The following is a 26881-nucleotide window of genomic DNA, read 5'->3' on the forward strand; positions in this document are numbered from 1 at the left end:
CCTCCTGGAGTTCCTGCCCCGAGCAGGGATGAGCCCCAAGGGGAGGAGGGCCTTGCAAGAAGATCCTCAGGGGAGCTGCTCCTTCCCGGCTCATGGCAATGATTCCATGGGAGTTTCCTCAGAGCTGCTGGGTTTTTGAAGGGTTTAATTCCAAGAGAGGGGATTTCAGGGATGCAAAACCCCACAGCTCTCACCCTGACCTCCTGATGTTGGGCCTGCTTCTTCCCTGGCTCTTATCCCAACTCTTGCAGGTGGTGGTTCTGATCACGGATGGGAAATCCAGCGATTCCGTGGAAGAGGGAGCCCGGATCCTGCAGGATGGGGGGGTGACAGTGTTTGCTGTGGGTATGTGTGGCCACCAAAACCTCTGTGTGACCAACCCTCCTTCTTCTCCATGGGGAATACTCCTGATTCACAGCACCCTCTTCCTAAAAACTGCTCCCATCCCCAGGCTCGGCCTTTGGAAACCACTGCAAATCCAGGAAAATTGTTGTGTTCTTGGATATTTTTGTTGTTGTGGTCAAAAACTGATTTATTTAGTGAGAATCTGTGGGTTTGTATCTGTCAGAGCCACTTGGGAATTCAGAAGGGGTTCAATAAATGGTTCCATTAAATGTTTTGATGTGACATTTAGGAAAAAAAACAATTGAAAATGCTTTTGCTTCTGAAGTTTTCTCTTAATGGGACTTAGAGACTGACTCAAAAATGTCCCTCAAAATAATTCCATGAGCAACAAAAGTGGTCCCACTTCTCCCCCCATCCCCAAGATTGAAATTCCACCAGTCAAATCCTTCCCTTTCCCCAAATATCTCAGGGAATGACAGGAATGGTGGTGGGGTTTCAATACAAAGAGCAGCCAGGTTGATTTGAACAAATATGAGGTAAGAATTGGGGAAGGATGGGTTTGTTGGGTGGGTTTTCCCCCCTTTTTTTGGTTCAACCACAGGAGCACCCTGGAATTTCCAAAAACCTTCCCAAAATCCCGTTGTCTGCTCGGCACAGGAATGTGTCTGTACCCAATGGGAAGGACAAGGCTGGATCCTGCCCTGTTCCTTTTTTCCCCACCTCTCAGCCCATTAGCAGCACTGACACAATCTCTATGACACCTCTGGAGAAATCCTGACCTCTGTTCCCTGGTGGAAGAGGCTTCCTCTGCTTCTCCCATCCAGCTTGAGACTCCATTCCTTGTTCCCTCCTTTTCCTAGGGAGCACAACCCAAAATTGGTGTCAAACTCAAAGCCCAGCACGTTGCTCCCCCTTTCCAAAGCCTGCCTGCCCCATGGATGGTGTTTGATGTCCTCTTTTCCTGCTCTTTCCCTCCCCTAGGGATTAAGGATGCTGACAAGAACGAGTTGGGCAGGATTGCTTCAGATCCCACTGCGGAGCACGTGCTTTACGTGGAAGATTTCCAGCTGCTCCCAAATGTGGCTCCCAAACTCTCTCGGAGGCTCTGCTTCACAGCCTCGGAGCCACCACGTCCTGTCAAGCAGAGGGAGCAAGGTGTGTCCAGGCTCTCCCTTGATCCTGCTTTCCTTCTGCTCAAACCAGTTTCTGGATGTGCTTCCATGGGGATGGACTTCCTACATCCCTCTGAGGGAGCTGGAGAGGTTGGGTGATCCTAGAGGAGCAACCAGCTCACGGAGCAGCTCCTGCTTTGGGGACAGTGGTCCTGGGTGTTTTTCTTGTGGCTGCCTCTCCATGGTTTGTTTAGGGATGCCAGATCCTGGGAATTTTGATGCTGGATCAAACAAAAGGAGCAGCAATGGGATGGAGCAGCATTTCTGCTCCTTGGGGTATTTCGTTGTGGGATTGTCACAGGGAATTCTGGCAGCAGAGCTCAGGGTCTGGGGAAGAACTTCATTCCCTGCTGAAGGTGAAAAGAGGTTTCCAAAGAGGTTTCCAAAGAGATCCAGACACTGCAATGAATCCAGAGGTGATGGCACTGAATTCCTGCCCCTTCTTGGTTCAGGAGAAGCTGAGTTAAAAGCTTGGGGTAGAAATGGGGAGAACTTCACCTGAGACTTTAAAGGGTCTCTTTTTTTTTGGCTTCTTCTGTGGTTCTGCAACACTTCAGGGCTTCCTGTGATATTCCATGGAAAATCCAGGCTTCCTGTGACATTCCATGGAGAGTCCAAGCTTCCTGGCAGATTTATCCAATGTCGGGAAGGAGAAGGGCAGGGAGGAGCTGCTGCCCATGCATTAACCAGGTTTCACTGGGGAAGTGTAACCAGAACCAATTTTGGTTTCCTGCTTTGTGCTGTCAAAAAACTGGCCAAAAAAAAAAAAATTCCTGATGGATCATCTCCTGTCTGGAAACAGATCCCAGGTGTCCCTGTGCTCCCAACCTGAGTGACACCCACAGCTTTCTCTGTGTGGAATGTGTTGACTCCGTCCATGAACGTCACATGTGGTGGAATCCAATCCAAACTCTTTCCTTTGTGTTTTTGCAGCTGAGCAGATCCTGGGCCCTCGGGAGCTGCGTGTGAGTGAGCACAGCCACAGCTCCCTGAGGCTCTCGTGGGTGGCAGCCACGGGCAGGGTGACAGGGTACCATGTCCATGTCCTCCCCTTGCTGCCACCGGGGCAGCCGGAGCCGGAGCACCAGCGGCAGGTAGGGTCATGTTCCCATTTTCCAGGCATCAGTTGGTTTTCAGTTCCTAATGTTGGGTTTCAGTTCCCAATGTTGGGTTTCAGTTCACAAAGCTGGGGGTTCATCCTATGTTGAGGGCACAGCCTGGTTAGGAGATGGCACCATGTCCTTCAGCCATCCTGGATCCTTCAGCCACATCCCTCACCCATCAGCCATCCTGGCACAGTGGGATTGGCAGGAATTCCTGAGGGTTGAAGTGAAACTGTAGATCCATTATGGGTGTAGATCCACCAGTTTCAATTCCCAACGTTGGGGGTTCATCCCGTGTTGAGGGCACAGCCTGGTTAGGAGGTGGCACCATGTCCCGCAGCTATCCTGGTCACAACAGAATTGGTGGGAATTCCTGAGGCTTGACATGAAGCTGTAGATCCACCATGGGTGTGGATCCACCATGGGATCCACCAGTTTCAGCTCCCAATGTTGTGGTGTCATCCCATACTGAGGGCACAGGCCAATTAGGAGGTGGCACCACATTCCTCAACCATCCCGAGCACAGAAGGATTGGAGGAAATTCCTGAGGATTGAAGTGAAGGTGTAGATCCACCATGGGATCCACCAGTTTCAGTTCCCAAAGTCAGGGGTTCATCCCGTGTTGAGGGCACAGCCTGGTTAGGAGGTGGCACCACATCTCTCAGCCATCCCAGACACAGTGGGATTGGCAGGAATTCCTGAGGCTTGACATGAAGCTGTAGATCCACCATGGGTGTAGCTCCACCATGGGATCCACCAGTTACAATTCCCAGTGTTGGGTTTCAGTTCGCAATGTTGGATGCTTGGTTAGGAGGTGGCACCCAACCCTCCCAATATCCAATCCTTTCTCTCCTTATCTTTATGATGCCACCACTCAATCCCATCCAGCCTCCCTGGCATCATCTCCTGCCCCTCCTGCTGCCAGAGTTGTTCATTCTGGTAAGATCTCAGTGGATTTGGGGATTTTCCATGTCCTTGTGTGAGGGATGCTGCCGTGTGCTTCAGTTCATCCCACACCGCACAAAGTTTGGGAGTTAGACTGAAGGGTAGAAGATACTTGCCCTAAAAGCTTTGATTCCTAATAATAGAACAAAGCTATGAAAGCTTAAATTATTAAGGTGGAGATTATTAATTGTATTAATTATTAAAATTGTATTTAACTGGAATGATCATCCTTGGCAGCTTCTGTGTTTTCCCTGTTATTATGAGATCCTGAAGTTCTGTTTCCATCTCTTGCCCTCAGGTTACATCAAAAATTCCTTCTCTGAGCTTAAAAGGAACTTTCTTGGTTGTTTTTTCCTTCATTTTCTTCAAAGGAATTTGAGATCACCTTTACCCTTAATGCACTCTCCATGTTTTATTTCCTGGGCTATTCCATGGGCTATTCCACAATTTGAGGATCACAACATCCGGGTGAGGGCCATAAGAGGCTCCTGCTCATGGAAATCACCTTGAGCAGGTGTGGGAGGTGACCTGCTGTTCTGCTGTGGTGTAACGGTGTCCCTTGTCCCCCTGTGTGACAGGTGGAGGTGGATGGGGACACAACCACGGTGCTGGTGACAGATCTGAAGCCCAGCACCAAATACGTGCTCACGGTGAGGGCCAGCTATGGAGGGGCCCTCGGGGAGCCAGCAGCCACCAAAGGGAAAACAAGTGAGTGTCCCCTGGGAAACACCCACCCCAAAGCTGGGGTGGAGGGATGGGTGGAGGGATAATGGATGGATGGGTGGATGGATGGATGAGGGAGGGAGGTGGGATGGTGGGGTGGATAGCAGGATGGATGGTGGAATGAGAGGGAGGGATGATGGATGGTGGGATGGATGGATGGTGGGATGAATGGATGGATGGTGGCATGGGTTTGGAGCTTCAAAGTTTATTAGAGAAGCTTCCATTGAGTCCTGAGGTGTAGGAAGCTCCTTGGCTTTCCAAACTCCTCCAAGAGGAGCCTGGACGGAGCTGGATCCAATCCCAGCCCTGGATTGTCAATGGATTAAATGTGAGGAATTATAGAGGTGTGGTTGGACCTTTGTCCAAGGATTAAAGATGGCAAACCAGGTTTATTTATGTTATATAAAATTTGTATTAAAATTAATGATTTCTTATGATAAATGATTAGATTAAAATACCTTAATCAGAATTATTTACTGCACAGTAGAGAAGCTAAAACTACCAGGATAGGACAGAATCATGCACTTAATCAAAGTAATTATACTATACTAATTATATTGAAGTAATTATATTAAAGTAATTGTAATAAAATTAGCAAAAAAAAAAAAAAACCAAACCCCAATTATTGAAGTAGAGATTGATGTCACTCACCCAGACCAGTGTCCAGGGGCAAATCTCTTCTGCTGACCTTCAAGGGGTGACTTTGAGGGGTGTCCCCACCCAAAGCAGGAATCTCCATTCCCAAGAAGGGACATGGGGATATGTCAGGAGAACATTTGAAAGTGGGACTGGACTTCCATCACCTCTGCTTTTAGGGAGTTTCAGAGTTTAAGGGGTTCACTAATCCCCCTCTGCTCCCTGGATGAAGCTCCAATCCTGCTTTGCCCGAGGGGTTTTGTAAAGAATTATTCCTTTCTTCCCTGCCTTTTGTTCTGCCCCGCACCCCCTGCCATGTCTGGAATTGTTTATCTTCTTGAGGGGAGATCTCTGACAGGATGAATAAATAAAGCTCCTCAATGAGGTTTGACTCATCTGTACTTGCCAGGAAGAAGATGGAATGTCTTTATGGGTGGAAATAAAGCCATTTGATCTCTCCTCTTATTATCCCCAACACGAAGCCAGAGGCAGGAGCCATAAATCCGTCTGCCATGGCTGGCTGGATCCAAATGGGCTCCTCTCCCTTGGAATTGTGGCCGTGGGAGCAAAGCAGGCTTTGATTCATGGCTTTGATTCCTGCTCAGTCTGCAAGAACTGCAGAGTTTCCCCTGCCCAGGACAGATTTTCTCTGCTTGTGAGAAGATATTTCAGATCCCAACACCATTCCCGGAGAAAACTCCCAAACTTTCTGCCTTGGGATGTTTCATCCCTAATTTCAGGTGGGAAAAGGGTTGGTAGGAGGGGCATTGTTGGTTTTAAGGAATCAGAGTTGGTGCTTCTCCTCTTTGTGTCTCTCTGTCCCTGAAGACAAAAGATTTTCCAAGGATCTTTTCCATTATTCAGCACTTCCACCTCCATTTCTGCCCCATTTTTGTGTCCCCAAAGCTCCTGTGCCTCCAGTCACCAATTTCCGTGTGATAGAAGAAGGACTTTTCAGCCTGAAGGTGGCTTGGACACCTCCCCTGGGCAAACTGGAGGGCTACAAGATCTACATCCCCAGGGGTGAGTTTTATTAATTTTTTATTAATTTTATTAATTTAAATCAAATTTTAATTTATTTTTCTTATTTTTTCTTGACGTTTGCTTTAAAAGGAGCAGTGATCCAAGGACAGGGAAGGCGCTGTGAACTCCTGGCATGACTCTGGAAAGAGTCCAGGATAGACTTTTCCAAATATTGTGGTTCTTCCAGGATAGAGGAGAGTCCTTGGAAGGATTTTCCTTGGAAGAACAAGCTGAGGATGGCACTGTGAATTCCTTGTTTGCCCTGGCACATCCAGATGTTTCTCCCTCTCAAGTGCCCGCTCTGGTGGGGATTTGGGATTACTTTGGGATGCCTCCCACTCCCCTCTGTGGGATCTGAGGGCTGGGTCAGCACAGCCAGAATTCCAAGCCAACCCCACATGGATTGGGAGACTCCAACCACGCCCCTGAGCCACCTCCATGGTGTGAAGACCTCCCTGTGGGATTTGGCCTCATGGGAAGGCTTCACCATCCCTTTTCTCCTTGATCTTGCAGCCAACAAGCCCGGGGTGACCCTTGAGCAGATCCTGCGGGGCGATGTCTCTTCCCACCTGCTGGAAAACTTGCAGGAGGACAGGGAATACAGCATCAGCATCTATGCCGTGTATCCTGAAGGGCCGAGCCAGCCCGTGGCTGCTCTGGGGAGGACACGTAAGAGCTGGGACCCCATGGTTGGTCCCTTTTGTCCCCAGCTGTCTTCAGAGGTGGTGCCCTCATGCACCAGGATCTTCCCAATTCCATCCTAACTCTTCCCCCATGGACATCCTCAGTGCCATCCTGCCGTTTGGGGGAATGTGGGAGGTTCGTTTTCCCTCCTGTTTTGCACCCACACTTCACAAGGTTGGTGCTCGGAGATGTTTGGTCCTGGATAGTTACAGGTTGGGCTGTTCTCCCTCTGGTTTATGAGGTGCCTTCAGCCCCTGGGCAGGAGCTCCTGGAAATCCCACTCTTGGAATCATTAAGGCTGGAAAAACCCTCTAAGATCCCTGTATCCAACTGTCCCCAGCACTGCCGTGTCCCCAAATGCCAAAATCCATATGGCTTTGAATTCCCTCCAGGGATGAGACTCCAACACTGCCCTGGGCAGCTCTTCCAGTGCCTGACCACACTTTCCATCAAGAAGTTTTTCCCAAAATCCAACCTAAACCTCCCCTGGCACAGCTTGAGGCCATTCCCTCTTGTCCTGTCCCTCATTCCATGGGAGCAGAGCCCAGTCCCACCCAACCACCTCCTTTCAGGTGTTCCCTTCACCCAGCTGAGCTGGAGGAACATTCATGGACAGCCAGCAAAGTCCTCCACTCCCAATGGATGTTCTGACATTTTCTTTCCTTCCTCCTTCCAGTGAAGCTCCTGCCTGTGGAGAACCTCTTGCTGCAGAACGAGACCACGGACACGCTCCAGGCCCGGTGGAGCCCTGTCCGGGGAGCCACGGGATACAGGCTCACCTGGACATCAGCAGGTATGGATGGGGTGGGATTCAGGCTCAGCTGGACATCAGCAGGTATGGATGGGGTGGGATACAGGCTCACCTGGACATCAGCAGGTACAGACAGGGCTGGGGTGTGCATCAGTGAGCAGAGCATGGAAAGATGGGAGCTGTGAGATTCCCAAGAATGTTGGACGCACTTTGGGTTGGATTGGATTCCATCTGTGTCCAGAGGGAATTGGGATTTTTTTGGGGACTGTAGCCAGTGGAGTTTTCTCTGCCATGGACAGAAAAATTCCTGCTGTGGCTCTGGGTGAAGCAGGCTGGTGGATATCCAGCCTTGTTACATGGAATTATTATTCCTTGAGGAATCTTGGAATAGCTGAGAGGAGCTGAGAAAACCCTCCCTGCAGAGCTGCACAGCCCCTGAGTATTTGGGGTCACCCCTTTTTTGGGGGACAACTGAGTGCATGATTTTTGGGGGGACAGCCTGGTAGTGCCTGTGCTCATGGCTTTTTCTCTCTGCAGCATTAAAACCAGGCTGCATTCCCCAGAATCCTAATTTTTAGGCAAATTTGAGAGTTTGGAGACAGATCCACCTTTGCAGCTGGAGCTTTTCCCCTGCCCTGAGCCCAAGCATATTTTCCGTGGTGCTGGGAGGGGGAGCAGGAGTGAGAAATTCCAGTTGGATGGCAGATTTTGGCCTTGGGAGATGGATGTTTCTAGGGCTCAGGGATGTCAGGACACCTGGCTCTCTCCAAGGCTTTGAACAAAAAAACACATTTTCCTCTCCCTCAGCTCCCCTGGTTATGGTGGAAGGAGACATCTCCCCCCAGGAAAGGTGGGGATTAGTGGGAGAACAGCTCCAAATGTCACCAGGAGGGAAAAACCTTCACAGGGAAGGCATAAAACAGCTTTTATGGTTTTATAATGAACCCAAAACTCAGCAGTTTGCCCAGGCTGTGCCCAATATCCCAGCTAGGAATGGAGCTCTGTCTGGGAGTGGGGACACTGAGGGGACAGTGGGACAACCACATCACCTCCACCCCGATTTTCCATCTCCTTTTGCACCTGGTACAGCTCACCCTAATTCCAGGGGTGGAAAATCCCAAGGGTACCCCGCCCTGGCCTCTGAGTCCTCTTCCCAAATTCCACCCCATGCCGGGATTGGGGATGTGGTGATGGGATCCAGACCCTGTTGCCCATCCCAAGCACGGCAGGGGTTTGGTTTTCCTCGTCTGACTTTTAAAACCGGGATTAGATGAGCACGAAGTGGAGATGGGAGCTGTGGAGAGCAGGTGGGAAAAGGGGGATGGGGCTCCGGGTGCTGCTGGAACAGAAAATGGGAACGTGGCACCATCCAGTGACCAAACTGGAAAAGGCATTTTCCCTCTCTCAGAGGTTTCCCTCGACTGGGAATCAGGGGTGGATCCACAGGAATTCGGTTTTAACTCTTCTCCTGCTGGGCACGTTTAGCTGAGCCGGGTTTAGCCCACAACAAGCACATTAAAACTGCTTTTTGGGGCATCGCTGGCTTCAGTTCCTGCAGGGAAGGCAGCACGGAGTCACCCAGGGCTGGGCAGGCTGTGGAGCCTTTTATGGGATCACTCCCAGACCCCAACGTGCCCGGTTTGGGGTTTTCCTGGTTTATTCTGGGCTAAGCCCGGGGACACAGGCTGAGCCTGGGGACATGGGCTGAGCTTGGGGACATGGGCTAAGCCCGGGGACATGGGCTGAGCTTGGGGACAGGGGCTGAGCCTGGGGACACGGGCTGAGCCTGGGGACACCGTTTCCTTCACAGAGGGCAGCATCCAGGACGTGACCCTCGGCAGCTCCTACAGCTACTACATGATCCAGGGGCTGGCGCCGGGCGTGGAGCACACGGTGACCATCAACCCCATCTTTGGGGACATCGAGGGGCCGGTGGTGACTGGCAAAGCCACCACAGGTGAGTGTCCTGCAGCAGGGGTGGCATTAAGCCCATGCAGACATGGGAGGTGCTGGCACAGAGTTGGTGTCACTTCTGTCACTTCTCTGCATTGCTGGGTTTGTGTCACCGTCATGTTTTCTGGGAAAATCCCTTTGCCCAGGATTTCTCTCCTGGGAAGCCAAGAAGCCTCAGAGGAAAAGGAAAACAATATTATCTCGTTTGCTTCTCCTGTGTTTTGCTGCTTTGGAATGTGGTTTGGAAATTATTTATCCAACAAGTAGTTTCATGTGAATTGTTTTTACTTATTAACCAATCAGAAGCCAAGCTGTATCAAACTCTGGAAGAGAGAGTCACAAGTTTTTCATTATTATCTTTTAGCCTTCTGTCTGAATCCTTTCTCTATTCTTTAGTGTAGTTTAGTATAGTATTCTTTAATATAATACAGATCATAAAATAATAAATTAGCCTTCTAAAAACATAGAGTCAGATTCCTTCCTTTCCTTCCAACATTGGGGAACCCAGAAAATACCAAAATACCACAGGTTTGGGGAGCTCTTTGATGCTGTTGGGACCTCAATGGAACTGGGCAACTCTTCTCTCCTGCAGTGGCATCCAGCACTGTCCAGATGCTGAAAGTGAGTGAGATTTCCATCAACAGCCTCCTGGTGTCCTGGGATTCAGTCATGGGAGCCACCGGCTACAGGGTGGCCTGGGGTCCGACACCAGGTGAGATCCCTCTCTGCTCTCCCTGGAATGGGAGAGCCTCAGGAGTGGTGGGAGTAGGGCAGGTCCAACCTGGAGTGGTGGGAGTAGGGCAGGTATAGCTCATGAACTGCTCCAAGCAGCCTCACCCACAATTCCAGAGCATGAACTGAAGCCAGGGGTTATTCCTGGCCCTGAGGTACCATCCTGGCCCCAGCCCCACACAGAGTGAGGTCCCAGGAAGGAGACAGGGAGCATTCCCAGATTCCTGTGGTCCCTGGATGTCAGATGGTTTGGATTCAGTTCCTCTCAGCTGGTTTGGATCATTTAGGTGTTAAAATTCCAAAATGAGTAACCACAGGAAAACCCTCCCTTGGCCTGGCGAACACATGGAATCCCAGCATCACTGAGGCTGGAAAAGACCTCCAAGTCCAAGTTGTGCCCAATCCCCTCCTCGTGATGGAAATGCCACATCCAGCTGGACACCTTTAGGGATGGGCACTCCAAACCTCCCTGGGCAGCCCCTTTCCAATGCCTGACCACGCTTTCCATGAGGAAATTCCTCCTGAATTGTCCTGGAGCAGGTGTCCTCCAGCAGAGGGAACACGGTAGATTTCCCAGGATGCAGCAGAGCTGCTCTCCAGACTCTTTCTCCTCTTGTGTTCTATTTTCTCTTCCAAAGAATTCTTTGGCAAGGACCGTCCCCGCCACCTGTCCCTCGGCAAGTCGGTGACGTCCCAGCAGCTCCGCAGCCTGGCCCCTGACACCGAGTATGTGATTTCTCTGTCCGTGCTCTTCGGCTCCGGGGAGGGCCCCGGGGTCACCACCTCGGCCAGGACAGGTGGGTGCAGGTGGCATGGTGGAGTAGCTGCCACAGAACATAACCTCTGTGTATCTGGTTCGACCTCATGTATCCCTGACTGGGGCTGTTCCAGTGCTCCGGGCTTGGGAAGAGCTTCAGATTTGTAAGATCCCAGTTGGTTGAGGTTGGAATGGTTGGAAGGTTTGGAAGGGTTGGAAGAGTTGGCAAGTTTGGAAGGGTTGGAAGAGTTGGAAGGGTTGGAAGAGTCGAAAGTTTGGAAGGGTTGGAAGAGTTCAAAAGTTTGGAAGGGTTGGACGAGTTTGGAAGGCTTGGAAGAGTTGAAAGGGTTGGAAAGTTTGGAAGGGTTGGAAGAGTTGGAAGAGTTTGAAAGTTTGGAAGGTTTGGAAGAGTTGGAAGGGTTGGAAAAGTTTGGAAGGGTTGGAAGAGTTGGAAGGGTTGGAAGCCCATCTTGTTCCAACACCTTCCACTAGCCCAACATGCTCCAGGCCACATTCAACCTGGCCTTGGATGTTTGCAGGTGTGAAAAAGTGCTGTTTCTCCAGGTGAGGATGAGGAGACACCAAGGATAAACAAAGATGCCATTTTTAACTCTTTGATATAATTTTGACTCATTAACGTGCCAATGATGAGCCTTTGGGCAAGAATCAGGACACTCCTGATGTTTTCCCCATCCTGCAGCTCCTCTGGGATCTGTCTCCAACTTCAAGGTGACGTCCCACACCAGCACCAGCCTGTCCTTGGCCTGGAGTGCCACAGCCGCTGCCACCAAATTCAAACTCAGCTGGACCCCTGTGGGAGCAGGAAAAGGTGAGCAGGGAAAGGACATTCCAGGCACCTTCCCAAATTCCTGACCTACTCCTTGGGGGATAGGAATGAGATCCCACAGCTGGGAAACTTGATCCTGTTGGAGGTCCTTCCTCCTCTTTGTTTTCATGGTTTTATTTATGGAGATAATCCCCAGAGCTCAGGGACAGCAGTGCAGCAATTTCCTTTGGAGGAAGGAAGTGAGCTCCAGACTCTGAAATATCCCTGTTTTTCCAGGAAAACAGGTTGCCAGGACTCGGTACCTGGGCAGCAGAGTGTTGGCTCATCGGATTGACCACCTGGTGCCCAACACCCTGTACAGGGTCAGTGTCCGGGCTGTGTTCAGCAGGACCGAGGGGCCCGAGGTGATCCTGACTCACCACACAGGTAAGTCCTGCTGGAAAAACCCTCCTTCAGTTGGGAGGCGAAGCTTGGATTGCTCTTGGGCGTGGGATTGGCTCAGTTGGTCATAAAAACAGCAAAGTTTTGGCTTCAATCCTCGTGTTCATTCATTTAAGATCTGGACTCCATGATCCTGGTGGATCCAGCTCAGGATATCCTGTGGATGGTGGAGGCATCAGCAGCCCTCACTGCTGGTGGCAATAATCCGTAGCTGTTCCCGTGGGAGGGAGTGGACACATCCTTCTGGCACATTGGACAATCCTGGATTTATCAATGGAATTCCCAGAATTATTTATCCACAACCACCTTGGGAATGCAGGAGCCTCTCCGCAGGCACCACCCAGGGTCACTCACCAGCCTTCACTCCTGAGTTTTTGGGAATTCCTTGGATTGTGGCTCTGCCTCTTCCAACATGGAGTTCTGGCTCCTTTCCTTGTCTTCTTCGCCTGAGTCCATTTCAATGAGTTTTTAGTGGAATTTGAAGACTTGTCTGGATGATCCATCCTCTCCTGGAGCTCTTTTCATGTCCCTCTGTGTGTCACCAGTTTGGTGTGGGTGGTGAGAGATGTGGATGAGATTCCTCAGCTTGGATTCCATGGATCCATTAGGAATTTCAGCCTGAAATCCTGGATAATGTTTGGAAAGTAGTTATTGAATGAATGCCCAAATTTTTCTCTTCCACCACAGCTTGGAACCATGGTGATACTCTGGGACTGAGCTGAAATCTTATCCTGGTTCATTTTTCCAGCTCCTTCTGGAGATTCCAACCCCATCCTGACCATCCAGGACCTGAGGGTTACCGACACTGGTGTCAACACTTTGAAGCTGGCTTGGAAAAGGCTTCCTGGGATAAGTCACTACAAGATATCCTGGAAGCCATCCAATGGTAAGAATCCCAATCCTTGGTCAGGGAACACAAGGAACACATGAAAATGGGGAGTTTGGCTCAGGAAATTCCTTTTTCCATGGGTGGTTGGGGTAGGTGGGGATCTCAGTGTCTACAAGAACAGGTTGAACTCCTCTAAACAAGCCCTGAGCTAAGCTTTAGGCTCTAACCAAGGATATAAATATAGCTGGGATTTGAGAATTCCAAGAATTAGTTCCTTTCCACATTTATGACCAGATCTCTCCGCTGCCTGTGCCTCAGTTTCCCCGTTGGCAAAATGATTCTCTAAGTCTCCTCCCTGGCCAGGTCCTCTCAGGTGTGTGTGAAGCTGCTGTAACAATGACTGTTACACTTCCCTTTCCATGGACACCGTGGGTTTTTTGGGATGTCTCCTCTCAGGTGACTCGGAATCCTCCCAGCTGGTCCCGGCGGAGGCCATTTCCTTCGTGATTCCCAAACTGAAGGACAACACCACCTACACCATCTCCATGTCTGCAGTGGGAATGGGGCAGGAGGGAAACCCCACGGTCCTCACGGCCAAAACCTGTGAGTATGGGATTCATGGATTGGGATAAGAGCAGCTCCATAGGGGAGTGAAAGAAAAAGAACAGTTTTGGCTGATGGACGCCTTATTCCCAGAATTCCAGAATGTTTTGGGTTGGAAGGGGCCTTGAAGATCATCCGCTTCCAACACCATCTGTAGACCAGGTTGGTCCAAGCCCCGTCCAACCCGGCCATGTTTCTTCTCAGATCCCACCAAAAACCAGACATCGATCCTTTCTTCTTATTACTGAGGAATGTTGGGATCTCCCTGTCTTCCCCTGCCAACAATTCCCATTTTTGTGGCACATTATCTTGGAATTCCGTCTTCATGCAATATCTTGACCATTTCCAGTGGTAAAAGCCAACATCCCTCATGAGTTGTGCTAAAATGGGCAGGTTTGAGATCAAACAGAGGAGAAAGTCAGGGATGTGGAGCCAACTATGGGATTTCAGGGAGCATCTGGGAAAAAAATACCACAGGAAAAACTTCATTATCCATAACGAAAACTCAAGTTTCAGTCAGTTTAAAGTCCAGACTGAAGATCTGACAAAATTTCCCCCAATTCCCACCAAATGAGAACCTGGTTGGATTCAGCTTCTTGGAAAACACCTGAAATGCTGGAGGAACTCCTTCCTCTCACCAGAATCGTGGAATTTGGGAGGCAGAGATGTCCCCTAAGCTTTGTCCCTTGCTTTTCCAACAGTGGATTTGCCCAAAGTGATGGAATTCACCGTGCAGGAGGCCACGGATTCCAGCATTTTGTTGTCCTGGAATTCTGTTCCTGGAGCATCCCTGTATTTACTGACATGGGGATTGTCCTCAGGTAACGTTTGTTGTGGGAAGGAAACCCTGATCCATCCCCTGAGCTCCTCTGGATCCTGTTTAGCAGGAGAACCCTGGGGCTTTCCATGGGTTCCTTCATCTCAGCTTCTCCATTTGGCTGAAAAAGAGGGAAAAATGGGAACTGGAGGAGCCTCACAAAATGTCCCATTTGGCCCATTGCAAAATCCTCGGGGGAAGAAAAAAAGGAGGGGTGGGAATAGCTCAGGAAAAACTAATTTTGGCATTGTCTGTGTCCCTTCCTGTCCATCAAATCCACCAAAAAAAGGTGGACTTTTGTCATCCATGAAACCTCATTTTTATCTGTTTCAAATCTCTGCTCTCCTGTGAAAGGCTTTTAAAAATTCCTTAATCATTCCTCACCATTCCTTTGGCTTTTCAGGATTTGCCCTTTAAACCATCAACTCCATTATTTTTTCCTGGATTGGACTAAAATCCTCTTTGAATTTGGAGTTTCCCATCCTGTGGCTTCAACCACAAAGTTTTTTCTAGGACAGTTCATGTCCAAAGTGAATAAAGAAACCAAATCCAATGGAATTCCCTGTGCTGCCTGCAGTGCTTTGGAGCTACCAGAAGCTTTAATTTATTTATTTTTTTTTAATTCCAAGGATATTTCAGGATTAGCAGCTCCATACTTGCAGGTTGTATCACTCAGGATGAACCATCCCATGACAGCAGCATATTTTTTGGGGATTAATATTATGGAAAAGCAATTTGGGAACAGAACCTTTGGATCTCTGGGGTGATTTTAGTGATCCAAAGCAACTGTTCCCCTTCCTGTGCTGTGCTGTTCAAATATTGATCCGGAAGGACTCAGAAATCCCTGATTTCAGAGTTGTCAGGGAATCAGGAATGGATAATCCCATGCCTGACAGTCCCCCTGTGCCCTCCCTCCATCGATCCAGCTGGAATGGGTTCATAAATATTGATTTCCCATCACCAGCAGATGAATCCTGACCCCACTTCTCCACAGGATAAAATTTACACTCCTGAGTGAGTAATTCCAATTTTTCCTGGTTAATTATCCTGACTGCCAACATGGGTGTATAAAAGCAATTAAAAATTTGGTCCATATTTTTTGTCTTGATTAATTTTCCTCCACACAACTTGATTTTTTTTCCTAAATAAAACATTGGTTTATTACACATTTTCCTTGCTCCTTTTTAAGCTCACTTAATGCCCATTTCCCTTCATTCCATCCAGCCTGTCCCATAAAAATTTGGATTCCTTTCTTTTCCACTTGGGATCATTCCACCTGTGGATCAGACAAAATAAACCAATTATGGCTATTTTGACTCGACTTCCCAAAAAGAGGGAAGCACAAGAGTTTAAGTCAAATTTCAAGAGGGATTTTGCTATTTTATTTAAAGGATGAAAACTTCCCTTACAAAAATTTTTGTGGAGAATTGAGAACAGCAAACTGGATTTGATCTTTGGAGATCTTTTCCAACTTTAATTCTATCAGTTGATGACATTGGAGCAGATTATTTGCACTGATTTTATTTCTTGCCATACAAACTGAGCTTTTTGGGTGATTTTTTTAAAGTAAAATGCTATTTCAGAATAAAAAAGGTGTCAAATTCATAATTTATTATTTCTAAAGTAAAGCACTTAGGAAATGTCAGTCATTATTATGACAATTTTTCCTATCATTATTTTAAATCAAAACTATGAATTGTGTGCAAACAAATTTCTCAGTCAAGTCTGATTTTATTTTTCATCAAACTTTCCATTCATTCCCAAAAAGGAATCTTATTTCTATCCATAAGAACCACTTAGATAGAAATTGCTCTCTCAGCCTTGAGCACCACTTGCACCAAATTCCCTAAATTCCAAATTTTCAATGCACAAAATCAACCTAATTTCATCTGGTTTAGGACCTGACCATTGCACTTTGTAAATTATTTGCTTTTGCTTCTTCTCCGAATCCTGGGAATCATCCCCAAATTCCTGTTTGCCAACAGGGATGCCACCGAAATGGGAATTACTCTGTGTTTTTCTGGCTCTCAGTCATGTTCCTCCCGTTTTCCACAGCTCCCACCCTTTCCCAGGAATTGTTGCCAGCAACTTCCCGATCCTATCGAGTGGCAGGGCTGAGCTCCAAGGAAATGTATTTGTTTTCCATAAAACCAATGTTTGGAGACTCTGAGGGACCGGAGACGACGCTCCTTGGACAAACAGGTATGAAGGATGGAGACCTGGATTTTCCAGGGAAAACTGCTCTTGAGGCTGATTTTTTGGGGTTTATACCCTTTTTCTCTTTGCTGGAGAAGCTAAAAGAGGTTTAAAATTCACCTTTTTTGTTTGGGTCTTACAGCAGGAGCTGCCAGGGAGCCACCAACCGCTCCAGCGGCTCCTGCACCGTTGGATATGAGGAAATCTCCATCTGGATCTCCCAGCAGTGTGGGGACCACTCCTCCCCCAGTGCCCACCAGTACAAAACTCCCAGAGCCCCCAGTTTGGACCAGCACGGTGTCGGCACCACTGACAACCCTGCCTGGGCCCAGTGAGTGTGGGGATGATCATGATGATGATGATGATGATGATGATGATGATGATGATGATGATGATGATGTAGAAATAGTCAAAGCTTAGAGACCAAGATCTTCTCTGATCCAAATCGTAGAGACCAAGACCTTCTCTGATCCCAGGAGCTAAAACTTAATTTTAAGCTAAAACTTAACTAAGGCCTTAATTCCCTGCGTAACGAGAGTGGACAATGTCAGGGAAGGCCCAAACCCCATCAATGTGGTGAAGGCCTCAGCACTACCCTGAGGGGTGAAGGTGCTGCTGCTCACCCAAAAATTGGCATCACAAGAGGTTTGGGGTTTGATTTGGTGCTCTGAGCACACAAAACCCCAGGATTGTGCTTTAGGATCCCTCAGCTTACGGAATTCCTCTCTTCCCTCTGCAGTTTGTGGGAAGCTCAAGGCAGACGTTGGGTTCCTGGTGGATGAATCCTCGAGTATCGGCCAGAGCAACTTCAATAAAGTGAAGGATTTCCTCTTCCGGATCGTCTCCTATTTCCCCAAGATTGGGCCTGAAGGGACACAGGCAAGATTTTGAAGTTTTTTTCCTGGAGCAGAGTCTGCTCACCCAGGAGTTGTGGAGCAGAAAGGCCAGGGAAAGACCTACATGGAACAAAAGGACAGGAATTCAAGTCTCCTGTGTCAGCTTTCCCATTTGGATAGATTTCCATTTCTTGGTTATTTTTCCAAGACTGAATCATCAGGACTAAAGCAAATTCCACACCTGAAGTGCTGTCTAGGTTAGCCCAGAGATCTCTTGGGTGCTTATTCCCCTCTCAGATCCCATTTCTGACCCCATCCAGAGTGGGGAATTGTTGGAAATCCAGAGTGGGGATGGTTGGAAATGCAGAATGGGAATGGTGGGAAATCTAGAGGGAGAATGGTTGGAAGTCCAGAGTGGGGGTGGTTGGAAGTCCATAGTGGAGAATAGTTGGAAATCCAGAGTGAGGACAGATGGGAATCCAGAGTGGGGATGGTTGGAAATCCAAGTGGGAATTGCAGGATATCCCAGCAGCTCCCTCCTCCAACAAACAGAGAACCGAAGCCCCGGGTTGTGATGGGAATCACCTCCATGACAAATGAAGCCTGAAGGATTTAATGACAGCAAAGCCAATGGGAAGACTCAGCCCCTCATTTATTTGGGGTCATTTATTTAATTTAAATTAGAAAGGGAGAGTTATGGAGCGCGGTTTAAGTTGGGCAGGAAATGGGAATTTCTTGGACTCTGCTTGGAGGTGAATGATGAAGTTACCCTGGGTCAACAAATAACTCTGGGAACATAAAAAATTTTGATTTAGGTGAGGATCAGACTCCCTTTTCCCATAGAATTCAACCTCCTCCCATTCCTGGTGCACCACACTCTGACTCGAGGCAGTCTGTCCTGCTTCCTGTGGATTTGGGGATTTTAATCCCTGTTTTTGGCAGGTTGCTGTTGCTCAGTACAGCGAGGAGCCCAGGGCAGCTTTTCATTTCAACCAACACCGCGACCGCAACGGAGCCCTCGGAGCCATCAGAGGGCTGAGCTACACCGGCGGCAACACCAAAACAGGTCTGGGAGGGGACTTGGACACCTGGGATGATCCTTCTGGCCCAGGACAGAACCTGGAAGCCAAAGAAAATATTTCTAAATATTTCTCTGAGTGGTTTGGAGCCATTTCCTTGGTGGGAGCATTGTGCTCAAAGTCATTTTAAATTTGAGAACGGATTAAATTGGATTTTCAGGAGTGGTTTTTCCAGCCACTTGGTGCTTTATCCATGTCCTGGTTTTTCCCCTGGGTTTCTCTCATTATTTTATTATTTTGCCTGCACTTGAGGGTGGTTTTTACACCATAGACATGAGGATGGCTGATTTGAAGCATTCCTGCATCCCTGAAATCCAGATATTTTGTCTCATTTAAAAAGCTCAGAGAGGGATGACACTTTCCGTGTGCTCATTCCCAGCAGGACACTGGGAATACCTGGTTCCCTGAAGAAACACAACTAGGAATGGTAAATTAAAGATGGTTAATTTTTATTTAATTGTTTAGCCCAGTTGGTTGGAAGCTGGTGCCAGTAACTCCAAGATTTGATCCCCCTATGGACCATTCAATAATTGGACTCGATGATCCTTGTGGATCCTTTCCAACTTGGAATATTCTGTAGTTTTGTGATTTTTCAATGAATTCTTCACATTTGAAGCATCCAAATCCCTCATCCTGCCTCAGTGGTATTGGACAAGGGTACAAAAAACCAGGAAAAGTCAAAATATAGGAATTTTCATGGGATTGCTTAGGGAAAGAAGGCATGGAATTGATCAGGCTGGAAATTCCTGGCTAACTTTGCCTTTTTAAACTCTTTTTATGGAGTTTGTGTCAAGGACATTTTACTCCAAGTAGAAATCTTTCCATAGTGTTTTGGAGCTTCTTGATCACTTCAATCTGTAGGAGATTCCTTTGTGGAACTTTCTTGGTCATTCCAAAGACATTTGGAAATAGGAATTCTGTGGATTTTATTCCAGAAGTGTAAGCAGAGTGCTTCAATTTTCTGAATATTTTGGCTCCCCTTTTCCAAAACTATCTGCTGATAGCACCAGAACCATTCCAGCCAAGGTGATTTCCTGCTGCTATCCTCCAAAAGATGTTGTCCCATGTCCAGGGCTTTCCACTTTCGAGGAGTTCCCTTCATCCTCCACCCATGGAAGGAGATCCAGATCCCAAACCTGTGGAATTAATCCAGACTCCCACCCTGTCTCTCCCTGTCTGCTCAGGCCGTGCCATATCCTACGTGCTAAAGGAATTATTCCAGCCCTCCAGAGGGATGAGACTGGATTTTCCTCACATCCTGGTGCTCGTGACCGATGGACAATCCCAGGATGACGTGGTGTCCCCAGCCAGAGCAGCCCATGCCTTGGGTAAGAGTTCCCAGTTGTGTTTCCCTCAGTTCTCCATGAATTTCCAGGGGTTTGAGGTTGTCCAGTTGGGTTCCCCATGGTTGTCCATGAATTTCCAGGAGATTGGTGTTGCCCTATTTTGTTTCCATGGTTCTCCATGAATTTCCAGAGGGTTGAGGCTACCTGGTTTGGTTTCCCTTGGTTCTCCATGAATTTTAAGGAGGTTGATGTTGCCCCATTTCTTTTCCATGGTTCTCCATGAATTTCCAGAGGGTTGACATTGCCCTGTTGTGTTTCCCTCCGTTCTCCATGAATTTCCAGAGGGTTGAGGTTGCCCCATTTTGTTTCCCTTGGTTCTCCATTAATTTCCAGGAGGCTGAGGTTGCCCTGTTTTGTTTCCATGGTTCTCCATGAATTTCCAGGGGGTTGAGGTTGCCCAGTTGTGTTTCCCTCAGTTCTCCATGAATTTCCAGAGGTTTGAGGTTGTCCCATTGTGTTTCCCTTGGTTCTCCATTAATTTCCAGGATGCTGAGGGTGGTGCCTTGTGTGAGGAGTCACTTTGAGGGCACTGTTGGTTCCTCCCCTCCTTTATCCTTTCTCTTTTCTCTCCCCACCTCGTCTTGGTTTGCTGTAACGCACACCCAGTTCTCTGTGGGCTCCACCTGATCCCACCAGAGGTTTTTACCAGGAAGGGGTTTGGAAACTCTGATCCCAGGGATGAGGAGTGGTGGGATCCATGTCATTCCAGGGCTCCGTGTCATTGCTGTGGGGGTGTCAGGAGCTGACCCCATGGAGCTCCACAGGATCTTGCTTCAGCAGAACCCCCAGAACGTTTTCTACGTCAGCACCTTTGATGACTTCTCCCAAATCCTCCAAGAGCTGATAGAAGCCATTTGTTCTGATCCTCAGCTTCCAGGAACCCAAATCCCACCAGAAAAGGTGAGTTCCTACTCCTGGCAGTAAATCCTGCTTGGAGTGGGTCAGGCACAAGGAAAATCTTCCCTGAGGGAAGTTTCAGAGCAGAATCAGAGTGGATTTAGGACACCAGGTCCCATCCTGATCTCACTGTCCAGCCCTGAACAAAAAAACCTTTGAAATCCAGGGAGTGGAACTGGGAAAGTCAGGATAGAGCTGGGAATGTTTTGGTGGATAAAGCCACTGCAGAACACTTATATATATTAAAAATTCACATTATAAATTCATATGAATAGACTTTAAATGGCTGAGAATTCTCCAGGGTGGTCAGCTTTGCTTTTCCCTATTTTTTTGCCTAAGCCAAGGAATGTTTTATTCTGTGTTTCCTGGTCACTCCCATTTATTTGCCATCCTTTGGTTGGCAAATAAACTAAATAAATAATTTAAATAAAATAAATTAATTCCCTGATAATTTTTTTTTTTTCTCTTTTCCATTGAAGAGATCCAGGGGCTCAGCTGCTCACAGGGGTTATGACCCCCACACTACGAAGGGAGAGAAAGGGGAACGGGTGAGTCACGGAATATTCTCAGCTGGAAGGGACCCACATGGATCATCGAGTCCAGCTCCTAAGGGAATGGCCCCACAGCATGATCCACTTGGATAATTAATATAGTGGAATCATGGAATGGTTTGGATTGGAAGGGACTTGAAAAATCATCCAGTTCCAACCTCGACACATTCTACTCTCGCAGATTACTCTGTCCAGCCCTGGCCTTGGACACTTCCAGGGGTGGGACAGCCACAGCTTCTCTGAGAATTCCATTCCAGGGCCTCCCCACCCTCCCAGCCAGGAATTCCTTCCAATATCCCATCCATCCCTGCCCTCTGGCAGTAAATACAACCAAATCATGACCAAGGAAGAGTTCAAGCAAAGAATGACCCTCAGATCTTTTCTGTTGGTGTTCTGCTCTTCCTGCTCCATGCTGGCTTTGAAAATCCAGAGAAAGGGACCTGCTCTGGAATTTGGGAATGCTCTCAAGTGTTAGGGTGCTGCCTGAAGCTATTTGAGTTTGCAGGTGTGAGGTCATCCCCCCCACGCTGTTCTTTTCCATGTTTTTAGGGTCTCCCTGGGAAGGACGGCATTCCTGGGTTGCCGGGCAGGCCGGGCCGGCCGGGTCCTCCAGGTCCCCCTGGAATCATGGTATGGATTGGTTCTAACAAACTTTTCCAAAGGGCCATTCCAGAGAAAAGTGACCAGTATCCCTCTGTCCTGTTTTGCAGGGGCTTCCTGGCAGCCAAGGTGACGTTGTGAGTATTCGGAATCCCGGGTTGGTTTGGGTTGGAAGGGACCTTAAAACTCATCCCATTCCATGGGCATGACACCTCCCACTATCCCAGGGTGCTCCAAGCCCTGTCCAACCTGGCCTTGGACACTTCCAGGGATCAGCACCCGTGGTCTTGGAGCTGTTTTTCTGTTTAACACTGCAGAATTTATTTTTAATTCCAGGGATCTCCGGGCTATCCAGGACCCGCAGGGCCGAAAGGAGACAGAGTGAGTTCCATTGCTGCATTTCACTGGGAAAAATTCATTTCTTTGTTGTGACCTCTCTTTTCCACTGGGATCTTTGGCTAATGTGAATTTTTAAGTTGTGTCTACCTAATCCTACACTGCCAGATTTTGTCTTGGGGAGTTTCCCTCAGGAATTTTATGTCTTTATGGAGAAAAGTGCTCAATCCTAATCCCAGGTTCTGGGCACAATTAATTAGTTAATTAATTGCAGGAGAAGGTGGGGTCATTCTGCCTTTCTGAGTTTCCATTATTAACAAACCTGGTTTAATCCATTTACGACACTAAAATATTCCAATATTTTCTGGGGGCAGATCCCAGGAAGAGCTTCCTGCCCTTCTCCCAGTCCCCATTCCTCCTCTTTCCTTGCATCCCCCTGAGCTGTCTGTGCAGATGAAGATTGGGAATGGATCCTGCTGAAAGCCAACTTCCATTTTTACCTTGGGATTAATTTTTCTTCCATGCCAGCAAACAAAACTCAGGTCATGACCATGTAGTTTTGGGTACCAGGTGCTTTGGGTTGATGGAATTGCCCCTAAATCACCCAATCTGCTCCTGGATCTCCCAAGGTGCCTTTATCCACAGGGAGATCCAGGCTATGTCCTGGGAGGAGTGGAGGTGATTCCTGGCCGGAATGGGCAGCCTGGCCCCCCTGTGAGTACCAAACCCCAGGTGTGGGGGAGCCTTCAGCTTCCCAAGGGCTGGGAGAGATTCCAAATCCTTCCCTCTCCTGTTTTTCCTGGTTGCAGGGACAGAAGGGGCAGCCGGGGGTTCCTGGGGTTCCAGGGCCACCAGGTTCTCCAGGGCCACCAGGAATCTCCATCAAGGTGAGTTTGGAGCACAATCCTGGGATGTTCCCCTGATGCCTTTTGAAGCCTGAGCTAGGACAGAGGCTGGGCAGAGTTATATCTGGGATGTTCCCCTGATGCCTTGTGAAGGCTGAGCTAGGACAGAGGCTGGGCAGAGTTATAGAATAAAGCAGGGATGGATTGAAAGGATCTCCTCCATGGATGCACCTTGGGCAGCACAAGAGCCCAGCCAGGGCTGCCCCCAAGATGAACCCAAATGGCCCCAAAATGCACGAGCGCTCCCGGGGTCTCTCCCTGGGATCAGCTCTGCTCCATGTGCACATTGCAGTTCAGTGTCCAATTCCAGCTCAGCCCCTGCACTCCCATCCTCCTTGTTTTTCTCTCTCCAGCCCAGGGGGTTTGTGCTCCTGGGCTGAGATTTGGATCATTTGTCCTTGGTGCCCAGCTGGAGCAGGAATTGTTTTGTCTCCCTGCTCTGTGCACAGAGCTCACCATCCCATAATATGAAGCCCAGACCCACACACTAAAGCAGCACAGAAGGTGAAAATAGAAAAGCTAAGACCTGAGTTATCAGCACTGGAAAAGGAGACCCGACACTGAATATTGCAGGTGGAGGTGTCTGGAGACCTCTCCTAAATCTCTCCCTGTGGAAGTGGGAATTTTGTTCTCTTGGATTGTCAGACTGCAGGATTTTTTTTTTCTGGGATGAAATTTAGTGATGAGCCCCTAAATGCCTTTCCCATGGGAATTCCCTTTGTCTTTTCTGTTTCAGGGTGAGCCAGGGGATTCAGGAATCAGGGTGAGTACCTGAGGTCAGCTTTCGCTTTGGAATGAAAAGGCTTTTTTCCAAAATTATTTCCAAGCTGCCCAGGAAGTTCTGGCTTCCAAACTTCCCAAAATTCCATGGAGATCCATGAAAGGATCATGGAGTGAGACTTTCCTGTGCTTCGTGCAGGGTCCCCGTGGGAGGAGTGGCCTCAAAGGTGACAGAGGAGACACGGGAGAGCCGGTGAGTGTCCCAGGAAATGAGGGAAAAACTGGGGCAGGTCCAGAGGAGGGGAAAATGTGGATCAAGAGCAAATGGCCCGAACTGGGAGCAGATCCAAAACAGGGAAAGGGTGGTTCTTCCCAGAAATCATCCCACAAGGAGGTTTGGGGTGTGGGAAGTTTGAGTTCAAAGGAAGATATGAGAAGAGTTCCATGGAGAATTACTGGGAATAAGACACCAGGATTGGTTTGGGAAATTCCTGTGTTACAAATGGCTCGATCTGAAGGGTAACATCCATGTGCTGTTCTTCCATCCTTCCTGGATCTGGTTTTGGTTGGTTTTACCATATTGGAGAGCCATATCCCATAAATCAGCCTTTTCCAAGGGTCTGGATTCACCATTCCAGACCAACATGGGCTCCCAGCCTCTGTCTCCCATTGTTTTCCCTTCCTGAGTAAATCCAGGGATTCATAACTTATTTGTGAGGGAAAAGGAAATTTGGGAATGCACAGACAGCTCTGTAATTCCTCACTTTTAAAGGAACTGCTCAGATGAACAGATCAGGATAAATATTTCTCTGCAAAATTAAAAATAAACCTTTCCAGTTTGGAGGGAAAAAAAAAGAGATTGGATGATGTTCCTTCCTTCCTTTCCAGGGAAAACCTGGTTTGCCAGGCCCTGTGGGGCTCCATGGGGCTCCTGGACTGCCTGGACCACAAGGAGAAAAGGTTGGATATTTTCTGAATCCCTCAGCCCAGGGGGAAAATGACAGGAATAGCAGGATAGACCTGTGGGAAGGCGTTTTGGGATGTCCCAACATTCCCGGAATTTACTGGCTCTGCTCAGAGCCGAACATTTCCAGTGGAAATTTCTCCCCTCCTGTTTTGCTAAGAAAGACTCCGGAGCAGAAATCTGGGAAGGATGGGTGATCTGGGATCAGCATTCCTGAGGATTCTGTGCTTTCCTTGCAGGGAATGGCAGGAATTGGCATTCCTGGCACTGCTGGCATGAAGGGGGAAGAAGGAGAGCAGGTGGGTTGGGAACCTTGCAGTGAGATTTGCATTAAAATCCTCTCAGAGTGTTCAGTGTCCCCAAAGTCTCCTCCAATATTTAAGTTTTCCTTGGAATCCCGTGGTTCCACATGGAAAAGGTGAGAAAATGGAAGATTTGGGGTTTAAAATCAGAGCTTTCACTGTTTCCTCTGTTGTTTTCAGGGAATGATGGGACCTCCAGGAGCACCAGGACCAAAGGTGGGTGCTGAAATCCTGAACCCGAGTTCCCAGGCCTGGAATTCAGGTTCCAAGGGAGTTTTCTGCCCCTAATCAGCATCATAAGGAATCATCATCATAATTCCTGGGGGAATCATTGGATCATGGAGTGGTTTGGGTTGGAAGTGACCTTCCAAGGTCCAAACCCTCTGGACTGAGCAGGGACGTCTTCAACCACAGCAGCCTGACCTGGAGCCTTCCAGGCTCAAAAGCAAAGAGAGGGAATAATTTTCCACTCCCTGGACTCTGGGATTCCTTGCTGCCAAGGAGAGGCCTGGAATGGCAGCAAGGTGGGATATTTTCAATAATAAATGTCACTTTTGTGGCCAAGGAGACTCCAGAGTCCCAGGCTGGAAGAGCTGTCCTGCAATTAATGGAAAATTGGGTTGAAGAGCTTCATCCTTCCCTCCCTCCCTCTGGATGGCAGAAGGAGCCAAAAATGTTGGATCTGTTTTCACTCTGGTGGAAATGCCCTTCTGATTTCTTCCAGGGAATTCCAGGACCTCCAGGGCAGAAGGGAGACCAAGTAAGTAGAGCAGTAAGAGAATATTTGATCAGCTCAGGTGCAATTATCCTAATTTTTCCCAGCTTGTTCCCTGTGGGATCCAGCAGGGATATCCTTGAGCTCAGTTCTCCCCTCTCCTTGGCTCTTAGGCTTCTGAGATGACTTTTGGGCACTTTTAAGGAACAAATGGTGGGAAAGGGATGAGCAAAAAGTTTTCCCTGCCTCACATTTTTCATTCCATTGGCCACCATTCCTTCCTTTTGCCTTGCAGGGAAATCCAGGATTTCCAGGTGCTCCAGCCTTGGAGGTAACTTGGAGTGGTTTGGAGCCCTTGTTGTCCTTCAGCTGTACAGCTTCAATCCCAAAATGCCAGGATTCCAAGAGCTGTGTCCCACAGAACCGTGGGAAGAACACTCAGACCTTTTCCCTGACCCTCCTGCCAGATTTGTCCTCCTCTCCCTTGCTCCACTTCCTGTATTCCCAATATTCCCATTGTTCCCTCAAAGGAGCTTCACTGCTCTCCAGGAAACATAAGGATGAAAATTCCCAGCGCTGAATCCGTGTGCTCCAGGCCTGTCCCTGCCCAAGCTCTTCATCCACAGGGATGAGCCCTGCTGGACACCCACAGCTCTCCATGTCCCCCAAAATTCCAGCTTTAAGGAGAAACCTCCATGGTGGCCACCTCTGTGTGCCATAAGATTTCTTATCCCATAACAATTCTTTTCCCATAACATTCCTTGTTTTGGAAAAGGTACCATGAAAAGGAGATTTGAAAATTAAATTAAATTAAATTTTTTTAACAGAGGCTTTCTGTGATTTCTTCTCCTCAGATTTCGGGACCTCCAGGAAAGAAAGGTGTCAGGGTAAGGTGGTTAATTAATTATTTTATTTAATTAATTAAATTTATTAGCACTACTTGAGAAGGCAACATCTCTGGAAAAGCAGAGGTTGTTCCATGTTTCCTGGATTCCATCCCCCTTGTGATTGACAGGAGATGAGAGCTTGGAAAAGTCTTGTCTTGGGGATATTTGTCTTGCTTTTATTCAATTTTGTACCTGGTATTCCCATTCTAGCCTTAGTCCAGGGGAAAATTTGGGATTTCAGAAGGG

At 48.3% G+C, this 26881-nt stretch overlaps 1 protein-coding gene across 1 annotated transcript in view; it reads left to right on the forward strand.

The window, feature by feature from the left end:
* Positions 1–26881, forward strand: part of LOC121355712 (collagen alpha-1(VII) chain-like) — a 78728-nt gene that overhangs the window by 2878 nt on the left and 48969 nt on the right. Inside the window, exons 4-38 of the mRNA XM_041471366.1 lie at positions 252–345; positions 1327–1500; positions 2451–2611; positions 4144–4273; positions 5831–5947; positions 6461–6616; positions 7308–7424; positions 9193–9339; positions 9928–10047; positions 10706–10864; positions 11525–11653; positions 11888–12037; positions 12801–12938; positions 13338–13484; positions 14186–14305; positions 16357–16503; positions 16640–16828; positions 17237–17376; positions 18276–18399; positions 19597–19740; positions 20468–20658; positions 21135–21203; positions 21756–21836; positions 21917–21943; positions 22143–22187; positions 22788–22856; positions 22952–23029; positions 23784–23810; positions 23967–24020; positions 24656–24727; positions 24971–25030; positions 25214–25249; positions 25758–25793; positions 26044–26079; positions 26603–26635. Of these exons, the coding sequence (XP_041327300.1) occupies positions 252–345; positions 1327–1500; positions 2451–2611; positions 4144–4273; positions 5831–5947; positions 6461–6616; positions 7308–7424; positions 9193–9339; positions 9928–10047; positions 10706–10864; positions 11525–11653; positions 11888–12037; positions 12801–12938; positions 13338–13484; positions 14186–14305; positions 16357–16503; positions 16640–16828; positions 17237–17376; positions 18276–18399; positions 19597–19740; positions 20468–20658; positions 21135–21203; positions 21756–21836; positions 21917–21943; positions 22143–22187; positions 22788–22856; positions 22952–23029; positions 23784–23810; positions 23967–24020; positions 24656–24727; positions 24971–25030; positions 25214–25249; positions 25758–25793; positions 26044–26079; positions 26603–26635 (3717 nt within the window). The remainder of the gene's footprint in view (positions 1–251; positions 346–1326; positions 1501–2450; positions 2612–4143; positions 4274–5830; positions 5948–6460; positions 6617–7307; positions 7425–9192; positions 9340–9927; positions 10048–10705; positions 10865–11524; positions 11654–11887; positions 12038–12800; positions 12939–13337; positions 13485–14185; positions 14306–16356; positions 16504–16639; positions 16829–17236; positions 17377–18275; positions 18400–19596; positions 19741–20467; positions 20659–21134; positions 21204–21755; positions 21837–21916; positions 21944–22142; positions 22188–22787; positions 22857–22951; positions 23030–23783; positions 23811–23966; positions 24021–24655; positions 24728–24970; positions 25031–25213; positions 25250–25757; positions 25794–26043; positions 26080–26602; positions 26636–26881) is intronic.

The sequence above is a fragment of the Pyrgilauda ruficollis genome, unplaced genomic scaffold (assembly GCF_017590135.1).
Source record: "Pyrgilauda ruficollis isolate IOZ18807 unplaced genomic scaffold, ASM1759013v1 scaffold266, whole genome shotgun sequence".
Taxonomy (NCBI): Eukaryota; Metazoa; Chordata; class Aves; order Passeriformes; family Passeridae; genus Pyrgilauda; species Pyrgilauda ruficollis.